General features: G+C 33.3%; 2 protein-coding genes across 3 annotated transcripts in view; both read left to right on the forward strand.

The window, feature by feature from the left end:
- The window catches only part of LOC127738764 (synaptosomal-associated protein 25-like), a 102,913-nt gene that overhangs the window by 59,670 nt on the left and 19,219 nt on the right, over positions 1-24,024 (forward strand). The window lies entirely within an intron of this gene.
- Positions 84-10,525, forward strand: LOC127738766 (cancer-related nucleoside-triphosphatase homolog). 2 transcript variants are annotated; one of them, XM_052250134.1, is made up of 6 exons: positions 84-158; positions 912-983; positions 1,789-1,960; positions 8,837-8,930; positions 9,585-9,779; positions 10,444-10,525. In XM_052250134.1, exons 2-6 carry the CDS (start codon positions 938-940, stop codon positions 10,519-10,521), a joined length of 585 nt encoding a protein of 194 aa, XP_052106094.1. In that variant the 5' UTR covers positions 84-158; positions 912-937; the 3' UTR covers positions 10,522-10,525. The 2 variants fall into 2 exon arrangements, with proteins under 2 accessions (XP_052106094.1, XP_052106095.1); XM_052250135.1 differs by lacking the exon at positions 84-158 and adding an exon at positions 488-553.

The raw sequence follows: 24,024 nt of genomic DNA on the forward strand, positions 1-24,024 counted from the left end.
GGTGTCGCCTAAGCGTTTAAAATAATACAAAAAATTCATGTTGTAGTAATATTTAAATTAACTAAGTAATTTTGGTTTATCAATATCCCTAGAGGCAATAACATACAAACACGAACTCCTAAAATATTGGTTCAGAACTTCAGTTGTGAATACAAACTGTAATGATGTCAGATGATGTATATTCAATAATGTTGAAAAAAGATGTATTCCGCCTTTCTTGTTTTAGACCCTGTTTGATAATATCTAAAATATTCACGGACTTTTCTGCAAACAACTGTCACGGGATTGGGCTAGCCCCCCTTTTTTCATCTGTTATTTGCTTATGTTTTAAAATCCCTTATCCAAGGCTGTGTTCTGCACATTTGTGAAAAAGTGCTATAAATTTATATGAAGACAGCTTAGAAATTAAGATTTTTTTTACATATACCATGATTGGTTGCTTAACGTCCAGTGGCAAATATTTCAAGCATGTTCAGGAAATACAATTGGCAGGTCCTGGAATAGAGGCCATCCGGGATGAATGTCAGGGAAATTATGACTGCCGCTGGAAAATGTGGGTATACTGTATATTGGATACGGACAAAACTTTGGCCTACAGCACCAGACTCCTCAAAGAGTTGTTGCATTTCCAAGATTTCTTAACGTCCTGAAAGTGTGGCACTCCCTTTATAAGAGGCATCAGATTTTTTTTAGACTGGAAGTGGCTGCACACTTTAAATTAAAAAAAAATATGATTATTTGATTACAATGCAGTTTACATAGATTTTTCATAAGTTATGTAAAAATATAAAGTACATGAATTTCTTTTTTATTAGTGCAATCAATCCAGCAAACAAGTTTTGATTATGTAGAAATAATATTACTCCTCAAATGACATTTGTGTGACCTTATATTATAATTTATACTTTTAGAGTGAACATGGTGAAGAAATGAATAAATGGCAACTAACACAGCAAGAGTTATTTTACTAACTGGTGTGCCAGGTACTATTATAAATGCAAATGTGTGTGTGATTCATAACTGTGACTTGACTGTTGCTAAGCATCAAATCAAACTGTACAACTGGTCAAATAACTAGACTGTGGCTTTCCTAGAACAGGTTGATATAATTTCTGACCAGTTAAACAGTTTTGAATTGATAAAACAAATTACAATTGGGTCAGAATTTTGAATGAACATCAATTATAGGTGCATGGAGAGAAACTCTTATAGTCAAGTTACACTAATATATTTCAAATACTTGGTTCAGTATTTATTGATTAAGGATATATTTTATTAGCTGTCATGTGTCTGAGAACTGTCAAAATTTTGTATAAATTACAATTTTATATGCAGTATAAATATAATAAGACGTAGAAATGTTAGTAGGTCATTAATCAGCTTTCACAATGAAAGGATCACATTTTTCCAACCAATAAAAACTTATGGAATTTAATGTAATATACTCCCAGAAATATATTTTTTGACATATTTGAAAACATCCATACTATAACTCGTATCCACTATTGCAGACTTTATACTCTCCTTTCATCCTGAAAATGCATGAAATATTTGCCACTGGACATTAAGCAATCGATCAACTCTTCTTCACAGGTAACATATGCCACTTATTATTTTTCATATTAAGAAAGTCTGATATCTTTTTATCATAGAAAAACAAAGGATATGGGGTATCAATCCATGACACAAAATCAGTACATGCACAGCAAAAAAAAAAACACACAATAAGCAAAGCATGTTTATTCACTTACTGGTATTATGATAACAACAATGCCATTCAATTTGTAGGTGTAGGGAAAACAACACTTATCAAAGAAATATGTAAAGTTTTAAAGACTAAGTCAGTTAATGTGCAGGGGTTTTATACCCAGGAAGTCAGGGAACGGGGACAAAGGACAGGTTTTAGTGTTATAACACTGGATGGTGAGCAGGCTCCTTTAGCAACAGTACAGCCTAGTAGGTAAGAATATTAGAAGTTTAATACTAGGAAAATCAGACAGTGTGGTAAACATGGTTACTTCTGAGGAAAATCAGAAGGAGGGGGGGGGGGGGGGGGGGGGGGATGTTATAACACATGTTCCCTAATGAACAAAAAGAAGATACCAATGAGCAAAAATCTTGTATGTCTAAGATGGATAGACATTTTCAACAAAAAAAGACACACAGACAAAGGTCCACAAAACACTATTGAGCTACATGAACACCACCAAAACTGGAGTTGAACTCTGGTGCTCCAGAAGGATAAGCATTTCCTAGTCAGCTTCTGGCATCTGTAAAGCTTCTTAACAGCATATTCAGTTAGGATCTATGTGTGAAATTGTGACTAATAACTTTATGTGACACTGTACATATTGAATGATAGTTTATGGAAGCAAATGATACCTGAATTAATTATGTTTTTACAAAAAATGCTATTGATGTTTTTTACATCAGCAAAAAAAAATATGCCAAAAGATTGTTGATTCAAATTAAGAATAAATTAATAATGTACACTTGTACAACAGTAATAATCAACTTAGTGTTGTTTATTGAACAAAAAAGTAATTAAGTTCCAACATGGCTAAAAATAGCACATTGGGTAAAATGCAAAATTTGTCTATTATTTTGAAAACCGTTATAAATAGACAAAATATGAAATGAGCTAAAATGTTTAGAATGTTAAGCTCTACCAATTGTTCACATAAGTCAAAACTGTCAGACGAATTCTTATAGGAGTTATTGCCCTTAAATGACAAATTTTACCTTTTTAGCTCACCTGGCCCAAAAGGGCAAAGTGAGCTTTTCTCATCACTTGGCGTCCGTCGTCATCTGTTAACTTTTACAAAAATATTCTCCACTGAAACTACTGGGCCAAATTTAACCAAACTTGGCCACAATCATCATTGGGATATCTAGTTTAAAAAATATGTCCGACGACCCTACCTGCCAACCAACATGGCCGCCATGGCTAAAAATAGAACATAGGGGTAAAATGCAGTTGTTGGCTTATATCTCTGAAACTAAAGCATTTAGAGTAATCTGACGGGTAAAATGTTCATCAGGTTTAGATCTATCTGCCCTGAAATTTTCCAACAACCCATTGTGGTGTTGCTGCCCCTGAATTAGTAATTTTAAGGAAATTTCGCAGTATTTAACCGGATTTTTTAAGGAAATATCGGTTATTAAAATGGTGATGTACGGCGGGCGGCTGCCTAACAGTGTCAGCCCAATAACATGAAAACGCTTTAACAAATTTTTTTCAAATTTAAATATGTTGTTTCTTGGGACTTAATAAAGGTCTAGTTCAATTTTCAAGATATTAGTATATCTCCTTTGTGAGTTATCGCCATTTTTAATATCCAAAAGTGGAATTTTCAAATATTTTACTCTTGTTATCTTTTTGTCGAGCCTGCGACTTTTGTCGCAGAAAGCTCGACATAGGGATAGTGATCCGGTGGCGGCGGCGTTAGCTAACTTCTTAAAAGCTTTATATTTTAGATGGTGGAAGATCTGGATGCTTCATACTTTGTATATGGATGCCTCATGTTACGAAGTTTCCGTCAGTCACATGTCCAATGTCCTTGACCTCATTTTCATGGTTCAGTGACTACTTGAAAAAAAAGTTAAGATTTTTTGTAATGTTAAATTCTCTCTTATTATAAGTAATAGGATAACTATATTTGTTATGTGCATACCTTGCAAGGTCCTCATGCCTGTCAGACAGTTTTCACTTGACCTCAACCTCATTTCATGGATCAGTGAACAAGGTTAAGTTTTGGTGGTCAAGTCCATATCTCAGGTACTATAAGCAATAGGTGTAGTATATTCGGTGTATGGAATGATTGTAAGGTGTACATGTCTAGCTGGCAGGTGTCATCTGACCTTGACCTCATTTTCATGGTTCAGTGGTCAAAGTTAAGTTTTTGAGTTTTGGTCTTTTTTTCTAATACTATATGCAATAGTTCAACTATATTTGGTGTATGGAAATATTTTATGATCTATATGTCAGTCACGCAGGTTTTATTTGACCTTGACCTCATTTTCAAGGTTCATTGCTCAGTGTTAAGTTTTTGTGTTTTGGTCTGTTTTTCTTAAACTATAAACAATAGGTCAACTATATTTGTTGTATGGAAGAATTGTTAGCTGTACATGCCTGCCTAGCATGGTTCATCTGACCTTGACCTCATTTTCATGGTTCATTGGTCAATGTTTAGTTTACTTGGTTAATGTTAAGTTTATGTGACAGTTGTAATAAAGCTTTATATTTAGGACTATCAACATAATATCAATGATTAGTAAAGAAGGCGAGACATTTCAGCGTGTGCACTCTTGTTTATGACTAAGCATAATGTCTTATCTCACAATAAAAATTGGAGTGACAGATTTATTTGAAAATTATCTATTTCCTAAGTGGTAATGATTATAAGCTATATTATTAGACATTTTGAAGTTAATTACATTATTAATTATTAATTAGATCTGGGTTATATCTTAGCATATAATATCATTGGAGTGACAGATTTTTTTGAAAAATTTCTGTTTCCTGATAAGATCTGTAGGACTGTATATATAAAGTTTGAAATTTACTAGTAGGACTGTATAAATGAAATTTGAAATTTACTGTTCATTATTAGACATTTTGTAGATAATTAAGTCTCCCTAAACCATATATATTCTTACCCCCACCCCCTTTCAATTTGAGAATGTGCTTTTATCTTGTAAACAGTTGAGATCCCCACCCCTAAACCATATATATTCTTGTATGGGACAATAAAACAAATCAAATGAAATATTTGGGGAGTCCCTAGGTTCACCCCAACCCCCCTACTTTTTGAAAACTTGTAAACAATCAAGATCCCAACCCTGAAACCATATATATTCTTGAATGTGACAACAAAACAAATCAAATGAAATAAAAGGTGAGTCCCCTATGGTCACCCCCACCCCCTCCTGTTTGAGAACTTGTAAACGGTCGAGATCCCCACCCCTAAACCATATATATTCTTGTACGGGTCAATAATGCAAATCAAATGAAATATAGGGGAAGTCCATGGGGTCACCCCCACCCCCCTTTTTTTTGAAAACTTGTAAACGGTAAAAATCTCCACCCCAAAACCATATATATTCTTGTATGGGACAATCAAACAAATCAAATGAAATACAAGGCGAGTCCCCTGGGGTCACCCCCACCCCCTCCTGTTAAAGAACATGTAAATGGTCGAGATCCCCACCCCTAAACCATATATATTCTTGTATGGGATAATAACACAAATCAAATTAAATATAGGGGAAGTCCATGGGGGTCACCCCCACCCCCTTTCTTTTTGAAAACTTGTAAACGGTCAAGATCCACACCCTGAAACTATATATATTCTTGTATGGGACAATAAAACAAATCAAATAAAAAATAAAATGTGAGTCCCCTGGGGTCATCCCCACCCCCCTTCTTTTTGATAACTTGTAAACGGGCTAGATCCCCACCCCTAAACCATATATATTCTTGAATGGGACAATAAAACAAATCAAATGAAATTAAGGGGAAATCCTCTGGGGTAATCCCCACCCCCCTTCTTTTTGAAAACTTGTAAACGGTCAAGATCCCCATGCGGAAACCATATATATATATTCTTGTATGGGACCATAAAACAAATCAAATGAAATATAAGGCGAGTCCCCTGGGGTCAACCCCACCGCCTCCTGTTTAAGAACTTGTAAACGGTCAAGATCCCTACCCCTAAACCATATATATTCTTGTACAGGACAAAAAAACAAATCATATGAAATAAAGGGAGAGTCCCCTGGGGATCACCCCCCCTTTGAGAACTTGTAAACGGTTGAGATCTCCACCCCTAAACCATATAAATTCCTGTTCGTAATTTCAAGAAGATTTGAATGACATACAGGGTCAATCCATAGGTGTCACTAATGCATATCATAAACCAATTTGTACTGGACATTGCCCAATGTCAAGCGACAATGGGAATGACGAATTATTGGAGCTTTGTTTGGGAGACTTCGTAACAGCATTCTGTTACAATTATTTCTTGTTACTGATAAGTTTTATAGATTTTGAAATGACATTGTATTAATGATAAATAAAATTATGGATTTTTTTCTTCTTTTCTTTGGTAAATTGTTTGTAGAATTTTGTGGCAAGTTTGTTTGTTATTCTGTGAAAAATAAATTTCTGAATGCTATATATATTTTTTTTTTGATGAAGTAAACTCCTTTAAAAACTAAGCTTTTATTGTCTATTAATAAACATATTTGGATTTCTGATTTTGGGCCCAGTTTTCAAGTCGGTCCAAAATTAAACTGTGTTTGATTTCAACATAAATTGAATATATATAGGGTTCTTTGAAATGCTTAATCTAAACCTGTATTTCTTTTCATTATTAATAAGATAATACCACATTGAGGTCCAAAGGGTCCTAAATTACACTTTTGATTAATTTCATCAAAAATTGAATTCTTTGGTTCTTTGATATGCTGATTCTAGCAATGTTTGAGTATTAAATCATATCTAATTTTAGAGAACTTAGTCATAACTGGTTGTTATTATATTATTGATTATAATTTGAAAAATTGCATCATATCTTATTTTAGAGAACTATTTATCCAGTTTGAGTTATTTCCCTTTGCACAGAAAATATGGATAAAATTAACCTGTGTTTCATTTCAACATAAATAAAATATATATAGGGTTCTTTCAAATCCTGAATCTAAACCTGTATTTAAATATTAGATTTTTGGGCCCAGTTTTCAAGTTGGTCCAAATCAGGGTCCAAAATTAAACTTTGTTTGATTCAACAAAAAATGAATTTATGGGGTTCTTTGAAATGCTGAATCTAACCATGTATTGAGAGATTTTGGATTGTGGGCTCCTTTATCAAATTGGTCCACATTGAGGTCCAAAGGGTCTTAGATTAAACTTTTGTCTGATTTCATCAAAAATTGAATTCTTGGGGTTCTTTGATATGCTGATTCTAATATGTACTTAGATTTTTGATATTGGACCATAATAGGTATTTAAATGTCCAATTTCAAGTATTTCAGTTCTTAAACCACATTCATTTTGTGTCCCAAACCTATGCTGTGTCAAATATTCAATCACAATCCAAATTCAGAGCTGTTTTAAGCTTAAATGTAGTGTCCATACTTGCTCAACTGTTTAGGGTTCGACCTCTACAGGAAAATCCGGTTTGCTGTCACTCTGACAGCCTCTTGTTGGTTATTATCTTGAATATTATTATAGATAGAGATAAAATGTAAACAGCAATAATGTTCAGCAAAGTAAGATCTACAAAAAAGTCATCATGACCAAAATTGTCAATTGACCTCTTAAGGAGTTATTGCCCTTTATAGTCAATTTTTAACAATTTTTTGTAAATTTTGTAATCTTTTACAAAAACCTTCTTCTCTGAAACTACATAGACAAATTCAACCAAACTTGGCCACAATCATCATTAGGGCATCTAGTTTACAAAATGTGTCCAATGACCATGCTTGCCAACCAACATGGCCGATATGGCTAAAAATAGAACATAGGGGTAAAATGCAGTTTTTGGCTTATATCTCTGAAACTAAAGCATTGAGAGCAAATCTGACTGGGTATCTTGAATATTATTATAGATAGAGATAAATTGTAAACAGCAATAATGTTCAGCAAAGTAAGATCTACAAAAAAGTCAAATGACCAAAATTGTCAATTGACCCCTTAAGGAGTTATTGCCCTTTAAAGTAAATTTTTTACAATTTATCGTACATTTTTGTAATATTTTACAAAAATCTACTCTGAAACTACCGAGACAAATTTAACCAAACTTGGCCTGATCATCATTAGGGTATCAAGTTTAAAAAATGTGTCTGATGACCCCGCCTGCCAACCAACATGGCTGACATAGCTAAAAATAGAACATATTGGTAAAATGCAGTTTTTGGCTTATATCTCTGAAACTAAAGCAGAAGTATAATGGTTGCATTATTTCATGCATCAATTGTAAACAAAAATATCAGGTGAGCGACACAGGCTCCTTGGATTTAATTTTTGCCTATTTTAATATCTTTAAAACTATAATAGATCAAAAATGATCAGCAAGACAAGTTCTACAAATAAGTTCACATGGTTGAAATCGTCAGTCGACTCCTTATTAGAGTTATTGCCCTTTGATGATTATTTTTTATCATTTTTTTTGGTGTTTTGCCTTATATCTTAAAAATTATAATAGATAGATTGAAACTTAAATAAGCAAAAATGATCAGCAAGACAAGATCTACAATTAAGACAATATGGAGGAAATCGTCCGATGACTCCTTAATGGAGTTATTGCCCATTTATGACGATTTTTACCAATTTTTTTGTGTTTTTCCTTATATGATAAAAATTTTTAAAGAAATAAATAGACACTTTAAATCACAATAATGATGAGCAAAGCAAGATCTACTAACAAGTCAAATTATTCCAATATAGTTAGTAGACTGTCACTCTTTATAAGAGTGATTGCCCTTAAATGAGGATTTTCTTTTACCCTCTTTTGTGTTTTGAGGAAAAACTAAAGAAGATAGAGAGAAACTAAACAGACAAAATGATCGGCAATACAAGATCAACAAAACAGAGACTTTTGTCATGAATTCTTTTCTCGTCTACAATGTTGGAGAGTGTCCTTTGTTGAAAATGCACATAGACCAAGGTGAGCAACACAGGCTCTTTAGTGCCTTTAGTTTAAAACATAGATCAGAAAGTAAAAATAAAGTCTTGCTAATGATGTGTTCTCTAGTACCGTTGAAGTAAAAATGTTACTTCTACAATTCAATAAACAAAGTACTAATTATCTAAATCCTCTTCTTATTTCCACAGTGATATACCAAGTGGCAGACAATACACTGTTGGAAAGTACAATGTTTGTTTACAGTCTTTTGAAAACACAGCCTTACCTACACTGCAAGTTAAGGTATTTAAGAAAATGCAAATGTGGATATGATTGATTAATTGATTAACATCCACTGAGACTGCTATTACCAGGATTCTCACTAAGGATTTTTGAAGGTGAATCCAGCTAGGGACTTGTCATTTTTGGTCATGGTGAGTCCAACAGTGAGAAAAAGACATTTTATTGCTATATAATTCTTTATTTCAGTCTCCATGACAAAATAGAGCAAGGAAATGACATAAAATTTAGATTATTTTTAAACTTTTGCTTTAAAATGATGATGTGTGCTCAGTTGATACAACATTTTACAATCTTGATGCATCTTTGGACTCACCAGTTTTGAAAAATATGAGTCCAGACAGATTTACATGAGTTTTTGACTCATGGACTTGCCCTAATGATAACCCTGTATTACACAATATTAATAGTAGTCTCAGACATCCAGTACCAAATATGTCATGCATTATCAGGACAAGTATGTGGCTATGAAAAAAAAATTAATTGGAAGGAAATGTGTGCCACTGTACATTATTTGAACATATTTGCCACTGGACGTTAAGCAACCAACAATCAATCAATCATTGTTGAACCAAATAGAAACTTGTCCATTTGTTATAGTCCTATTATATTATTACACCATCCATATTTCAAAAAATAATATTTTATTGTTCACAGGATAAACAGAACAGAGTCATTATCATAGATGAGATTGGAAAAATGGAATTATTTAGTCAGAGTTTTATCAGACATGTCAAACATATCTTGGATACAAAATGTTTAACTGTCATAGCGACAATTCCTGTACCAAAAGGGAGACCACTGCAGCTGGTAGAGGAGGTTAGAGGAAGACCAGATGCACATGTTTTTACAGTAAGTTTTATTTTTGAGACATAATGTTTCACTCTTCATTAATTAAATATAAAGTATGTGGAATTTCATCTCTAGTTTAGTTTATGTACAATTTAAATCATAATAATATTGTATATATGTGAGTAGTTCATGGCATTGCAGCAGAATATACCCAACAGGATCTTTTCAGGATTTCCCAAGATTATCTTGAGATATCCTGATATATAAAAGTTGCCAGGATTTATTTCTGCAAGGGAAAGACACAATGTTGAACCAGGTATTTCATTCTTTTGAAAAACAAATTATTTCTCCTAAACAGATTTTTTTCAATGAATTTTAAGGAAATATTAAATACATTGAACATGAGTGTTGAAATTCAAAAGATGCTTTCCAAATACTTGCATACCTTAAAAAAGTATAAATGGAAAAAGATATCATGAATTGTCTCCCTTATATTTCTGGTTGCAATGTATTCATTCAAGTATATCAACAGAAATAGATAAATTTAAAATAAATATAGAATGCAACTTTTTTGCATAAGTGTTAATTAAATTGTTACAATGTCATATGCACACTTATTAAGCATGACAGCAGATGTATTAAATTAATGCACAAAAATTGTAAGATTTTAATCAGAATTTTTTTTATCCAACATAACAACATGTATCTATTATTTTTATTACAGATAACAAGGGAAAATAGAGACAATATTTTAGCAGATATATCATCTTCCGTGATGCTGTCATTAAAGGATAATATCTGATTAGCTTTATGATAAAGTCTTGTTATCTAAGATAACAGAATCCTTCATATCCTTAAAACATGGAGCTGACATGTCTTTATTCAGACTGAAACATAAAGATTACATGTTCTAACCCTAGAAGCCTAAAAAACATATCAAAGAGTTACAAATTTGTAGACTATGCAATATAAGCTGTGTTGCTTTAGATAATGTTGCCATGTGATATTTTCATGTCATAAGCTTTAACAAGATACTGAAAAAAACATATTAGAAGACATCTCTTTCTTATAAAGTTTTGAATTTAATCTCACCTAAAAGATATGGAGGGTGTACATTAATGGAACAGCAGCCCAATGATACAAACACCAAATGACTTCTAGAGGTCAACATTACGTCTTTATCAACTGAAGTGTCTAGTATACAGCTTTTTAAGCTCTAATTTACCATGAGTCTAGAAAAGTTGTGACTGAATTTACTGTGACTTGACTGTTAGTGTTGCTCACCACCTATTGCAATTTATTCAAAATTCTGACCAAATTGCAATTTGTTTTATAAAACCAAACTGTTCAACTGGTCAGAAATTTGAACAAACTGCTGTAGAAAACCAGAGTCAAGTCGTGAAAGTGCACGGTGATAATATAAAGCATACTTAAAATCCTATTAGACTTCAATTACACTTCAATGTTATTATGAAAAATCAGTCGAACAGTTTGTATAGAAAGGAGTAAGTTCGGTAAGGGCCCCGATTATAAAGTTCAATGTTACAAGATAAGTTGGCTTAAAGACATGTGAGAAAGTTAAATAGAACTATTTGTGTCAAAGTTTTCTTCTCAAGAGTTGATTTTTACATCCCAAATAGGTCAAGATAAGAGATTTTGGCGAAATTTGACAAAATTGGCCAGATTTCAACCAAATTTAAGACCAGGAAACATAGAGCGCAGGCATCGACAAACTAAATATTCAAGTTAGACATGTAAAATGTCTTTACAAACATTATTTTAAAAGATCTTTTTTGTCGACGTATGCGCTCTATGTTTCCTGTCCAATAATCAATGGAAATTTACCCATTTTCAATGATTTTTTTCGTGGAAAATCAAAATGTTTGATGACGTCATGAATAAAACGCAGGAACGTAAATTTTCAACAAAAAAGCTTATTTCCTATCTAGTCGTTGTATTAGCTACGATTCATTGTGATATTGGTCAATAAATCCTAATTTGAAATTTTTGCTAAAAAAGAGGGCCATTTTTGAGCCTTATCGATCCTACTTCTTTTATTGTTATTGTCATGCTAAAGGTGATAGGTAGTAATTTTGAATTGCTATAAAAATATAAAAACTAAGCTTTCGTACAATTTTTCTTTCGAAAAGTCTTCTATATTCATAAGAATCAGACATCATTTGAATTAAAACATCTTACATTCAGTAGAATATATGTGAAATTACAATACGTTGTTAATAAGTTTCCATGGGAGATAACCTAAAACATTATTCTTTTGAATATAGAAGACTTTTCGAAAGAAAAATTGATTATCTCCCATGTAAACTACCTAACAAAGTATTGTAATTTCACACATATTTTACTGAATATAAAATGTTTTAATTCAAATGATGTCTGTTTCTTATGAATATGGAAGACTTTTTGAAAGAAAAATTGTATGAAAGCTTAGTTTGGACATTTTTATAGCAATTCAAAATTACTACCTATCACCTTTAGCATAACAATAACAATAAAATTTCAATACAACTGTTCGACTGATTTTTCATAGTAACATTGAAGTGGAATTAAAGTCTTATAGGATTGTAAGTATGCTTTATATTATCACTTGCACTTTCACGACTTGACTGTAGTTTTCTACAGCAGTTTGTTCAAATTTCTAACCAGTTGGTTTTATAAAACAAATTGCAATTTGGTCAGAATTTTGAATAAATTGCAATAGGTGGAGAGCAACAGTAGCAGTCAAGTCACAGTAACAGAGAATATTAGTGATCTGCCATCATCACCAAATTCCCCAAATCACAAAAACATTTTTTTATAACTGAAGACTACCACAACAGGAATCCAGATTTGGGACAGGCACATGTGACAGGTTGGAGTCAAACTCGTCTTTGGACTCTACTTGCCATATTTTTAGCTCACTTGTTCTAAAAGGCCATATGATGTTTTTGCCATCAATTGGCATCCATTTTTGTTGTCTGTTGTCTTTTACTTTTTCAAAAATCTTCTCTGAAACATCTGTTACAAATGTTACCAAACATTACCTGAATGTTCCTTAGGGATTTTAGTTTCAAAATTGTATCCTGGGATTTGATCCTTAAACAAACATGGTCGCTGTTGCTTAGAAATAGAACATAGGGGTAAAATGGAGTTTTTGGCTTATATGTCTAGATTTTTAGAATAATTGGATAACCTATTTTGGAGAACATGACTTGTGTTGCCCCTAAAATGTGAATTTTTATCAAATTTCAAAGTTTTTGCTTTTTATTTCAAAAACTAATCAGTAAGAGCAGAAGTGTCACAAATAAAAATGATCAGCAGGTCAATTTCTATATCATATTGAATTTTCAGAAAATTCTGACAACCCATTATGGAGTTATTGCCCCCAGAAATGTATTATAGATAGAGAAAAACTTTAACAGGTAAAAATTACCAGTACAAGATCTACAAATAAGCAACTTTGCCTAGATCGTCAATTGACCCCTTTTAAGAATTATTGCCCTTGAACCAATTTAACCCATTTTTTGCATTTTTTGCATAAACCATAATAGATAATGAGAAACTAGATAGTACAAAAGTTAAGCATCTGAAAGCATCAATTGACCCCTTTTAGGAATCATTGTCCTTCAAAGATGATTTTCCCCCATTTATGCAGAAACCAAAAGATTTACAAAGAACATGTATCAAGCAAAGGTGTTGAGCACAATAAGATCTACAATTAGTCAGCAAAACCAAAAAATTGTCAACTGACTCCTTAATGGCCATTCATTTTTATTGTCGAGCCTGCGACTTTTGTCGCAGAAAGCTCGATATAGGGATAGTGATCCAGCGGCTACGGCGGCGGCGTTAGCTAACTTCTTAAAAGCTTTATATTTTAGAAGATGGAAGACCTGGATGCTTCATACTTTGTATATAGATGCCTCATGTTACGAAGTTTCCGTCAGTCACATGTCCAATGTCCTTGACCTCATTTTCATGGTTCAGCGACTACTTGAAAAAAAAGTTCAGATTTTTTGGAATGTTAAATTCTCTCTTATTATAAGTAATAGGATAACTATATTTGGTATGTGCGTACCTTGCAAGGTCCTTATGCCCGTCAGATAGTTTTCACTTGACCTCGACCTCATTTCATGGATCAGTGAACAAGGTTAAGTTTTCGTGATCAAGTCCATATCTGAGATACTATAAGCAATAGGTCTACTATATTTGGTGTATGTAATGATAGTAAGGGGTACATGTCTAACTGGCAGGTGTCATCTGACCTTGACCTCATTTTCATGGTTCAGTGGTCATAGTTTAGTTTTTGTGTTTTGGTCTGTTTTTCTAATACTGTATGCAATAGGTCAACTGTATTTGGTGTATGGAAATATTGTACGATGTTCATATCAGTCTGGCAAGTTTTATTTGACCTTGACCTCATTTTCACGGTTCATTGCTCAATGTTAAGTTTTTTGCGTTTTGGTTTGTTTTTCTAATACTGTATGCAGTAGGTCAACTATATTTAGTGTATGGAAATATTTTACGATGTACATGTCAGTCTGGCATGTTTTATTTGACCTTGACCTCATTTTCAAGGTTCATTGTTAAATGTTAAGTTTTTATACGACCGCAAAAAATATTTGCGGTCGTATATTGGTATGACGTTGGCGTCGTCGTCGTCATCCGGCGTCGTCCGAAGACACATTGGTTTTCGCACTCTAACTTTAGTTTAAGTGAATGGATCTCTATGAAATTTTACCATAAGGTTCAATACCACAAAGGAAGGTTGGGATTGATTTTGGGGGTTATGGTACCAACAGTTAAGGAATTAGGGGCCAAAAAGGGGCCAAAAATAAGCATTTTTGTAACTTCCAGACATAACTTGTGTGTTAGTGTATGGATCTCTCTGACATTGTACCACAAGGTTCCATATCACATAGGGAATGCTGGGATTGATTTTGGGGGTAATTGCCTCAAAATATTAGGAATTAGGGGCCAAAAAGGGGCAAAAAACAAGCATTTTTCTAGTTTCATGATAATAACTTGTGTTTAAGTGTATGGATCTTTCTGAAATTGTACTACAAGGTTCCATATCACAAAGGGAAAGCTGGAATTGAGTTTGGGGGTAATTGCCCAAAACATTTAGGAATAAGGGGCCAAAAATAAGCATTTTTCTAGTTTCCAGACAATAACTTGTGTTCAAGTGTATGGATCTCTCTGAAACTGTACTGCAAGGTACCATACCACAAAGGGAAGGCTGGGATTGAGTTTGGGGTGATGAATCATAAGGGGGTTCAACAAATTTGGGGGGGGGGGGGGATTTTTTTTTTTTCCTTTTTTTTCTTTTTTTCCTTTTTTTTTTCTTTTAAAATTTTCCATTTTAAGTTGGTTATTTCTGTTTTATATTTAAAAGCAAATAATAATGATATGGTAGGAGATACACACCAAACAGGATGTGTAAATTATTATATAATAAGTATTGTGCAATAGCAAGAAATTTTCAATTGCACAGTATTGCACAATAGCAAGAAATCTTCAATTGCACAGTATTGCGCAATAGCAAGAAATCTTCAATTGCACAGTATTGTGCAATAGCAAGAAATATCCAATAGCACAATATTGCGCAATAGCAAGAAATTGTCAATTGTACAGTATTGCGCAATAGCAAGAAATATTCAATTGCACAGTATTGTGCAAAAGAAGATACTTCGTATAAATTGCTTATTTCTTGACCAATTTCAATGGGGTTTTATTCTTGAATTCTTGGGGTTCTTTAATATGCTGATTCTAACCGTGTATTAAGTTTTTGGATTTTGGGCCCCGTTTTTAAATTGGTCCACATTTAGGTCCAAAGGGTCCAAAATTAAACTTTGTTTGATTTCATCAAAAATTGAATTATTGGGGTTCTTTGATATGCCGAATCTAACCAGTGTATTTAGATTCTTAATTTTTGGTTCCGTTTTCAAATTGGTCTACATTAAGGTCCAAAGGGTCCAAAATTAAACTTAGTTTGATTTTAACAAAAATTGAATTCTTAGGGTTCTTTGATATGCTGAATCTAAACATGTATTTAGATTTTTGATTATGGGCCCAGTTTTCAAGTTGGTCCAAATCGGGGTCCAAAATTAAACTTTGTTTGATTTCAACAAAAATTGAATATATGGGGTTCTTTGATATGCTGAATCTAACCATGTATTTAGATTTTTGATTTTTGGGCCCCATTATCAACTTTGTCCACATTGAGGTCAAAAGGGTCCAAAATTAAACTTTGTTTGATTTCATCAAAAATTGAATTCTTGGGGTTCTTTGATATGCTGAATCTAACCATGCATTTAGATTTTGGATATTGGACCATAATAGGTGAATGTCCAATTGAAAATTTTAAAGTTCTTAGACCACATTCATTCTGTGTCAGAAACCTATGCTGTGCCAAATATTTAATCACAATCCAAATTCAGAGCTGTATCAAGCTTGAATGTTGTGTCCATACTTGCCCCAACTGTTCAGGGTTCGACCTCTGCGGTCATATCAAGCTGCGCCCTGCGGAGCATTTTATTGTGTTTTGGTCTGTTTTCCTAATACTGTATGCAGTAGGTCAACTATATTTGGTGTATGGAAATATTTAATGATGTACATGTCAGTCTGGCAGATTTTATTTGACCTTGACCTCATTTTCATGGTTCATTGCTTATGTTACGTTTTTGTGTTTTGGTCTGTTTTTCTTACACTTTAAGCAATAGGTCAACTATATTTGGTGTATGGAATGATTGTAAGGTGTACATGTCTAGCTGGCAGGTGTCATTTGACCTTGACCTCATTTTCATGGTTCAGTGGTCAAAGTTAAGATTTTGAGTTTTGGTCTTTTTTTCTAATACTATATGCAATAGGTCAACTATATTTGGTGTATGGAAATATTTTATGGTCTTTATGTCAGTCGCGCAGTTTTTATTTGACCTTGACCTCATTTTCACAGTTCATTGCTCAGTGTTAAGTTTTTGTGTTTTGGTCTGTTTTTCTTAAACTATAAGCAATAGGTCAACTATATTTGTTGTATGGAAGAATTGTTAGCTGTACATGCCTGCCTGGCATGGTTCATCTGACATTGACCTCATTTCCATGGTTCATTGGTCAATGTTTAGTTTTCTTGGTTAATGTTAAGTTTATGTGACAGTTGTAAGAAAGCTTTATATTTAGGACTATCAACATAATATCAATGATTAGTAAAGAAGGCGAGACATTTCAGCGTGTGCACTCTTGTTTTTTTCAGAAACTATAAAAGATAGAGAGTAACAGCAAGAAGCAAAAATGTTCAGCAGAACAAAAGATCTACAAAAAAGTCAACATGGTCTAAATTTTCAATTTACATCATAGTAAAGTTATTGCCTTTTAAATTGTAAATAGTAAAAAAATCTACAAAAATACCTCTAAATAAGAAATACCAATAAGCAAACACAACTGACTGCAATAAAAGCAAGAAAATAAATATAAAATGGTATAAGTATACCAGGTGAGTGATTCAGGCTCTTATGCAGCTTGTGCTCTTTTTTTTTTATCTTGATAACATAAAAATAAAATGTTCATACAAGAATATACAATACAACTCAGTTAAAAAAAACACTTAACTCTATAATACTGATATAATTAGCAAAAAAAACAAGGTATAAATAAATATATTAATAGTCAAAATAGGTTTTCCACTAATGGGAACTTGCAATTCATCTGATTCAATGGCAAGCTAAACTTTGACATCAATTTGGCTTAATTGATTATTGTTTCTTAATGTCCAGTGGCATATATTTCATGGATGTTCAGCACAATAGATTGGATGGAAAAACCTTATATGTAAATCAAAAAATAAGTGGGATTTAACTTCATTGTGATCACTAAATAACTGAGAAATGAAATTTGTTGTTAAACTAAATATTGCGCAATAAAGGTTGTTGTGTTTTCTTTTATGCCTACACTTAAGTTTTGTGATATATGTGGTCACATGTTTCCTAACATAAGTCAATGAAGCATAAATATGTAGGTCAAAATGACCTAGTTTTGATATTCACTTTTATACTGCCATAGAAACATCTTCTCATCAAGCTGTATGTAACTTAGTGTTGGAGATTTGAATCTAGCAATAAAACTTAAAAAGTCAACTAAGTGTAAATGGTAGGTCATAGTGACGAGTTTTTCTTTATGAAGGCTGCTGTATTCCCAACATACATTCATTCACCTAGTTATAAAAAGCCACAGTTGAGTGTTTTTATCCATAACCCAAGATTTAAAAAAAATTCAATCAATGTATAGTTGTCTATTTTGGCATCTGTGACCTCAACCTTTTACCTATTCCCCTCAAAATCAAGAAGTTTTGTCCTTTTCCTACTATACTGCTACTAGGCGGTGTTCCTGCTATCTGCCACTTGTTATGCTCAAGAAATTACACAGAAACAACGAATTGCAACTCGTATTTCTATATATTTTTTCTATGATTAGCTGCTGTGACCTTGACCTTTGACATTAAAACCGACAGTTTCTCTTTTGACTATATGACAATGAACAAAAGAAACTCGAAGTTATTGTCTGGAAACCGATTAAAAAAATTCTCTATTGGTAGAGGTTTCATTCCAAATAAGCAGGACAAGATTTCACCCGGAAAGTATTTGTTTAAAAATAGATATTTTTTGATAATGGCGATCTTGAATATTGACCCAAAACACGACCAAAAGACTTCTTCCTAACGGTCTTTCTATATCTTCCATCAGAGAAATCATGATAATCCTGTAATATGACTTGCTTCCATTGTTATAAATGTGGATAGAATAAGGAGATGTGGTATGATTGCCAATGAAACAACTACTAGTATCAACCAGAGTCAAAATGACGTGGGTGGAATTAACAAAAGATAAGTTTCGTTTTAATCAAGCAATGAAAACTCAAGATTTCACCCGCATAGCAATTATTTCGAGGAGACAGATCGACGAACAAAGCGACGACTATTTGCTCCAGATATTTTTTATGGGGATCATAATAAAAACAAAAAGACAAGACAAGTCAACAAACAATACAACCAGATACATGTATAGTATATTCTCTGATACAACGCTATAGTATATGTCTCTGATATAACGCCAGAACAAAAAGATAACCCAAAAGCCCAATAACAAACAAACAAGACAGACAGACAGACAGACAAAAAACCCGAACACATACGACAATTAAGCCGCTGAAAGCTTTGCTCCTTTTAGTTCATCTACTTCCCGATTTCCCCTTAAACTATCCTTCCAACACAATTTCGTTCAAGTAGTATATGCTGACTAACTTCAGATCAACCAAAACCGAATTTTTTATTTCCTACATGTTCAATGAAATACATTCTTGAAATGTATACCGATAATTTGCTTCTGCTGGCAATAATCGATCGAACCCGGCCGTATTCGTATCTCTAATTTTTAATTAATCGTGTAGACCTCAACTTGATGATAATATCAAAAAGAGAATAAAAATAAACCATTTGCATATCTTTACGTGACAATCTTATTAAAAAAAATACAGATCCTGTGTCCAAGCCCCTCTTACAAAGATTGTATATGAAAAACACAAAAATTGCATTAATAGATAATTCAGTGCTGCAAGCTCAGAACCAGGGGTACCTAAGGGTATAGAGATGAAGTCTTTGCCTACGAATGTTTTAATGTCGCCATCAAGATTTGGTTGACCGTTATGGAACATCTGTGCCAAAGATTTCGGCACAGATATGTTCCAATTGACGTAGCCACAATCTCGTCCTCTTGTCTTTGATTGTGACTTCATCTAATTCGGCGTACATGTTTATGAAGTGTTTCATGCATCGAGCAACACGACGGGTGCCATAAGTGCAGCAGGATCTGCTTATCCTTCTGCAGCACCCCTTGTTTTTGGTAGGGTCGTGCTGCTAAGAATACTATTTTTGTGTGTGTCGTGTTTTGTATACTGTGTAGTTTTACTTGTAACAGGCACATACACATCCCGTATAACCCCGCGATACAAATGAATCCGGACGTTGACGCGTTCGAAGCAATAATCAGAACATTTTTTGGGATGACATTCGCCTTTTTGTCGTTTTTCTATTTGGTCATGTGGTATTGTCAGTTATTTTTTGTAACATGAAACTGTCTGCTTTTCTTCCACTCATGGTTTTTTAATGTCTCCTAATTTGGTATCGGATGTCTCCTTTCCCCTGCAAGACTATAGATGATTTAATTATTCTATATAAGTGTCAAACTTGGAAATTAGAAAAGAAATGGAAGTTTGTATCACAATCCCATTTTCAGTATTGTGTCCGCTTCTGTCTTTTTTCAAAATAGAAATTATCAAACTTGATCACAACCACATAATCCTAAATAGACATTTTATTTTACATTATTTGTAGAAATAAACAAAAATCGCACTTGCATATTATATTCATTTTCAATCCAAACTGCTCGGATCAGGGGCGTAGCTGGCCTAAAATAAAGTGCAAGCATAAGCGGAGCGAGGCGAAAAATATTTTGGGACCTTTTTATGCAGAAAATGATAATTTTTCGGTCATTTTCCAGGTATGCCATGCTTATGAAATTCACATTACTCCTTATTAACATGGTTGTTTTCAAATATAAAATAAATTTTATAAAACGGGAAGATCAGTCGACAAGTCAACCGAAGCGTTTATCAATAGAAGGGCAATCAATGGACACATGACCAACCCGGGAACAGAAAGACACAAAAGAACAAACAAAAACATTCAATATTGAAAACTAAATACAGATAAAAAAACACGAACCCCGAAAAAAAATGTGGCGACCTCCAGTGCTCCGGAAGGGTAAGCAGGTCCTGCTTCTTGCAAGACACCCGACCGTAGCGTTTCTCACTAAGGTCATTTTCGAATCAAAGGAGCCTGAGGTTTCTACGACAACGGTAGAAGGTCACTTGGGACACAGATACCCAAGGTGAATTAATAGTCTTTTGGACGAACGGACGATGGGAATACGAAATCAAACGGCGACTTTTAAGTCTTGACTTATAAGTGAGGGATATAAATCTTAGATGTTTTCAAGGTTATTGTATTGAGCCTGTATTATTAAATGTTAATACTCATGTAAGACTTAAAGTAAAGTTAATATCCAAAGTCCATATATCTATTTTTTGCCAAGGCAAAATATCGCAGAACTCTCTCGGTGTCGATATTCATTTCTCTGTGAACATGTATGAGCGCCAACGAAGATAGTCTGTCCTATACCATGGTTGAACGGGGATAAGTTTTAAGTCGCCGTAATGCACTAAATGACCGTTCAGTAGTTGATGTAGTTACTGGCATTGTAACTAAGATTGACACGATTGCAAACTATTGAAGGATATAGTTTCTTTTTAGTCACTGCTAGAGACGACATCAGAGATTTGGGCTACTCTATAACATCTGGACCCGACCAGCGTCTCTGCCATCTCTTTACCTCAGAGTTGAAGGTTTCTTGATTGTCCGTCAAGTCGTGTCTAAATGTTTCGTATATTTTGTCTATACACTCTGCTGTCAAAGATTCCAAACGTGCAGGTATTTAATTGAATTTAAGGTTCTGGCCTTGAAAACGATCAGAATTATCCAGTAAACGTCCTGTGAGTTCTTCAATGAAATAGTCAAGAAAGGAGAAATACAAGGCTCGCTTCCAATATTGACTTGGAGTGTCAGCTGGATAGTTAGCCCGGTTGACCTGTCTTCCTACTCATTCGTAATTTAATTTCAGAATTATTTTTTTTTGTGAAAAAAATGTGCAAGCAAATGATTTTTTGCGTAAAGGCAGCTACGCGCCTGCGGGTGGAAAATATAACATGCATATTAAGGACGATAACAGGTTGGCAGGTTATGAATATACTCTTCTTTTCTTTTCTGAGACTTATACTTCAACCAATATATATTGGTACCAGCTGCTTTGTACGATAGAATAATGCTCTGAGTTGGATTTTTAACATGCTTGCTCCTTAGGTAAACTCCGCAGCAAGTTATATTACCCTCGTGATTCAGTTACATTATTCTGACTATTTTAGCTCATATGACCGAAAGGGTCAAGTAATACTTTTCTCAACACTTGGCGTCCGTCGTCCGTGAACTCTGACAAAAATCTTCTACTCTGAAACTACTAGGACAATTGGAATCAGACTGAGCAGCAATCAGCATTGTGGTATCTAGTTTAAAACATGTCCGATGATCACAGTTGCCAACCAACATGGCCGACATGGCTAAAAAATATAATGCAAGTGTTGTCTTTTATCTTGAAAAACGCTATAGATATGGGTAATCTAGCAGGGACAGAAATGTTCAAAATGGTGAGATCTATGTACCTACTGTCCATTTACATCAAAACTGTCAGATGAATCCTTCTGAAGGAGTTAATACGCATGAAGAATGATTTTTACCTTGCCTATTGTCTTGAAAACTATGATATATAGAGAGAGAACTTCAAACAGCAGATATGATTAGCAAGACAAGATCAACAAACTTGTCAACATGGCTGAAATCGTAGGTCGACTCCTAATAATATCGAGTCATTGTTCTTCGATGATGATTTTTCAATAGGTAAAGAAAAACTGTAAAGCAAAGATGATGAGCAAGATAAGATCGACGAATAAGTAAACATTGTCGAAATTGTCAGTTGACTTCTTATAGGAGACTGATTGTCCTTTAATGTCGATTTTTATCCTTCTTTTAACGTGTTGGCAAAAAAATATAGAAAGCTTCATGGAGGTCAACAAAGCTGGAATTGTAAGTCTTTTCTTAAAGAAGTCATCGCCCTTGTGCCCTTGAATTTGTGCCCCTTTTTTGTTGGTATTTTGGACTACGTACAACTATACAATATATATAGAGAGAAACTGAAAACAGAAAAATCAAAAGTAATATAAGATAGAAAAAAGATATTAGTCATGCGTTATAATCTGTAGGCTTCAATGATGAAAATGCATATCTCGTTTTTCGTGTTTTGTTCATTATAGTTTTGCTCTTGAAGACTTTTTGGGGTTTATTGTTGGTCTGTTGGCGGATCTTTTTTATTTGTTTGTTTTTTTGTTGTTGTATTTGTAAAAATTCGGTTATGGTGGGAGTTGTCTTGTTTTCTTTACGATACTTTTTTGTTTATTGTTTTGCATATTGGGTGTATTTTTGGGGGTTTTTTTTTTGGGGGGGGGGGCATTTTTTGGTTGTTTTGTTTGTTATGTTTCGGTCATTTTATCTCTTTTTTTATATTTTACTGTTTTGCTGTTTTGCTTTGTAAAAGCTTTTGCTTGGTTTTGTTGGGGGTATGTGTTCGTTGTGGTTATTGCTGTCGTGTTGTTGTCTTTTTCTTTGTTATATATAAAATATACAATGTATTTTGTTTTTGTTTTGTTTTTGTATTTCTTATGTTTCGGTCCTGCATTTGGTTTTGTGTTTTTTGTTGCTGCTTTTTTAGGTTTTTTATTGTTGTGTTGTGGGTAATTTTTGAAATTTGTTTGTTTGATTTTGTTTTTTTGGGGTTAAAAAGGAGGGGGCGTTTTTTGTTTTCTTTTATCATATTTTGCCTAGTATTTATTTATTTATTTTATTTTTTTTCTTTATTTGTTAGTTTTCTTCTTATTTGTAAAGAAAAAAAGGCAATAGAGTACAGAAAAGTCCATTTGAAAAAAGTGCATACGACCTCACATAGAGGTATTTATTGGATTGTGTCCACTGTATTAGGAAAATTCTGGTCTAGACACTGTTACATAGGCCGATATTTCAATATTGAAAGTGTACTGTTTCAGTCCTACCTATAAGGATGCAAATATAGACGATCTTAAACAAGTCCTATAAATATTACGAGGGCATACAAAAGTTATATTTACGAAGGGAACAAGCATAAAAAATTGCTTCGGATGCCGGATTTATAATGTGCATTGATGTTTATCATAATATATAGATATACAAACAATTTTTGAAATTACATACTATTATAACCAGACTATATTTGCTGGCTATCAAATGAAGATTCTTGAAAGTTGAACAATTTTTAATACAAACGATTCACAAGAATATAAAGTTAAACAATGTTTACAATATTGATCCGGTGTTTACGGTTAGATTACCTTTCCAAAACTGAATATAAATTATTTGGAAAAAGTATATAAAACATATTAAAAAATACATGTAAGTATGGATTTAGCAATGAGTGTCCTTTGTTAAGATAATCTGATAAAAACTGTCTTGACACGTAGATACGTCCATTATCGGATTAATAAAAACAGTACATTTTAAACCACAAGATAATTATATGGGAAAATTTAAGTTAAAGATGACAATTAAAAGATATAATTATTAAAG

Source organism: Mytilus californianus, unplaced genomic scaffold (genome assembly GCF_021869535.1).
Source record: "Mytilus californianus isolate M0D057914Y unplaced genomic scaffold, xbMytCali1.0.p SCAF_4, whole genome shotgun sequence".
Taxonomy (NCBI): domain Eukaryota; kingdom Metazoa; phylum Mollusca; class Bivalvia; order Mytilida; family Mytilidae; genus Mytilus; species Mytilus californianus.